This window comes from Pinus tabuliformis, chromosome 2_2 (genome assembly GCF_031772625.1).
Source record: "Pinus tabuliformis cultivar Carrire ecotype Pingquan chromosome 2_2, CPIR1, whole genome shotgun sequence".
Classification (NCBI taxonomy): Eukaryota; Viridiplantae; Streptophyta; class Pinopsida; order Pinales; family Pinaceae; genus Pinus; species Pinus tabuliformis.
This window is the reverse complement of record NC_142300.1, coordinates 659,757,212-659,759,862: the sequence shown is the minus strand read 5'-3', so window position 1 is coordinate 659,759,862 and position 2,651 is coordinate 659,757,212. Positions and strand designations below refer to the sequence as shown.

Sequence of the window (2,651 nt, the reverse complement as noted above, 5' to 3'; positions counted from 1 at the left end):
AATAAGGGGAAACTAAAAAATGTGAATAGAAGATCATTCTCGTGAGTCTGCGATATACAAAAGCAGGATTATATATTGAGATTATACAAAGGGTAACATAGAAAAGCAATGCTCAGACCATTACATTTCTTAAATACTTTTTGAAATACTGGTTGTTAAATGCTTAGAGTGTTTGGCTAGTTAAATACTTGTTGTCTCTTCTGTAATAACATAAATCTGTTAAAGGGAGAGGTTATGTTTCTTATTTCTTTTTGTTTGTATTTCTTACCAGTAGTTTTCTCAGTTTGTTTGTGATGTTGGACAAATTATATGATCCAAAACAATTGATTTGCACTGAGATAATATCAGCTTTATTTCACATAACTAGATGTAGCAAGTAACTATGCAATCACTTATTGTTGTTAGCTTCAGCCAAAGGCCCTGGAATTGTTCCAACTGCTCCATATGCCTCTACTATGGATTTGAATATGACCAACATGTGATTTGACCATTAATGGTTACTTGCTTTCCTACAAATCAGAAAACTACTATTGTTATGGTATAAAACACTCACTATTGACTTTACACCAGAATCAACGGTGATGTGCGACCATAAAAAGCATGCCATAAACCATAACAGGGAAGTACATCATCACCATAGTTATTCATCAAAGTGTAACGAAGAAAGATGTAACAAAATACCATGCTTATTAACATATACACACCAACTACAAGAATCCTGATGGAACAGAGTAGGTTATCAAACATTTAGAACAATGCTCCATTCAATATCCACACAATATGGCAAGAACCCTTCAATAGCATGCCAAAACTAAACAATGTTCCCACTTGTAACAACCCAAAACTAGCAACAACCCTAAACTGTTCAGAGCTCAAGTACTTGTACACCACTACCTGCTCAATGGCAATTTAGGTAACCTTTACAGCATTCCGTTACCCTCATGTACATGCATCTTTCACATCCAAACTAGTAAGTAAAGCAGAGTCTTTTACAAAGAAACGTTACAATGAGTTCGAAGCTCTCTTAAAACTTCAAAGTTTAAAATGAATATCACTTTACATTTGACCAAGTGAAATAATATATCTAAAACTTTACATTAAAATCACACAGTGTAAGACTGTTGGATAGTATTTATATCAAGACCCTTCAGCTTGACCACAGACTCCACATGCCCCTTCAATGTATTCAACTCCCTAAGCCTGTCATCAGAAAAGGCAAATCATGAGAACCAATGTGAAAAAAAATGCAACTGAGGAAATTCATCTAAACAAAATATGAAAATATTGACCTGGCAACTTCAGCACGCCTCTTTGCTTGTTCAGCAATTTCTGACAACTCTCGGTAGCTGCTCTTCTCATTGAATAAATGTGTTTCAGGTGGATGAAGACCGTGTAATGTACGCTGAGCATGAGCCCATTGTGCTTCACGCTCCTCTTTACCATAGTCTTTCTTAGATGTGAAGGCAGTCTGCAGGCAAGAGATAAAAAACAGTGAACACATGACATTAGAACAGTTTGTGCCAATTAACACCCAGGGGATTCAAATAATTCCATGGAGCATTAGAAGATAAAAGCAACATGTAAAGGCATACATGCAGTTTTATGATCATTTCGTGGACGGGAATTTGAAGGATGAAATTAAAAACCTGACCGCCATACGCAAGAGAAATAACATAAATGCTAACAGCAATTGCAATATTACAGCTGCCGAGAGCGACCTATACCTGGCGGCTATTGACGAAAATATTGTGACGAAGATAGGGCCGAGGAATGATCTGGGAAAACTGTCCACACGGGTTGCAGAGCTTCGTCCAGGCGGGTTGCAGAGCTTCCTGAAGGCGCTTTGCAGAGTTTCGAACGGGAAACGAATGCGTTTTGGCGCGCTCTCGTTTTGGTTTTGGTTTTGGAGTCAGCTGCGTTTTGGTTTTGGTGGGTCCCGCATCGGCTGGCGGAAAGGGAAATGTACTCGCCGGAGTTACATGATGCGCGCCCATGACATACATAGCTGGCCAGCCTACATAGGGGCATTTAATACCCAATGTATGGCTGGTTAGCTCTTGCCCTTGTATGCCCCCAGTCTAGTCAAGCCGGTCAGCCTCTCACTTTCTTTTGTCGGCCGCCCACTTGTATGGCCCCAGGTTTAAGGGTATTTTTTTCTATAAAAACTGCACATATATTTCTCATCCTCAGCTTCTGCAAGAGGTTGAAAACGGGGTCAGAATTTGAAATCAATGCTACCTGTAAAATTGTACTTTCAAATCAATGCTGACGTCATCAAAGAAGTGTTTCCAACTAAAAGCTTAGAGGGCAAATAAACTTCTTCCAACGCACACGTTCTAGAATATTCTTCTATCCGTTTAGTCGTCATGCGCGGCATTCCGCCAATGAAGTGAATACCAACAACTCACAGTGACGACCATGCATATTTACTACTCTATCGAACCCATTATCCAATAATACACGGGGCAATAGAGGTAACCTATAGAACGCATTAATACGCCGAACAATATATTTATTAATACACCAGGCAGTGTATCCATTAATACACGGCACATATTCAGGCCCACAGAATATGTTTATGGTGAGATACTTGGTGCATCTATTAAAAGACAGTATATGTCTATGGTGAGATATATACTCCCCTTATATTT

At 39.1% G+C, this 2,651-nt stretch overlaps 1 protein-coding gene across 1 annotated transcript; it reads right to left on the bottom strand.

Annotated features, from left to right (window-relative positions):
* Positions 1-736: 736 nt before the first annotated feature.
* LOC149194341 (plasma membrane ATPase 4-like) lies at positions 737-2,009 on the bottom strand. The gene is made up of 3 exons (XM_089407500.1): positions 1,725-2,009; positions 1,290-1,468; positions 737-1,200 (listed from the first exon to the last, which is right to left on the bottom strand). Exons 1-3 carry the CDS (start codon positions 2,001-2,003, stop codon positions 1,104-1,106), a joined length of 555 nt encoding a protein of 184 aa, XP_089263626.1. The 5' UTR covers positions 2,004-2,009; the 3' UTR covers positions 737-1,103.
* Between the last annotated feature and the right edge of the window lie 642 nt (positions 2,010-2,651).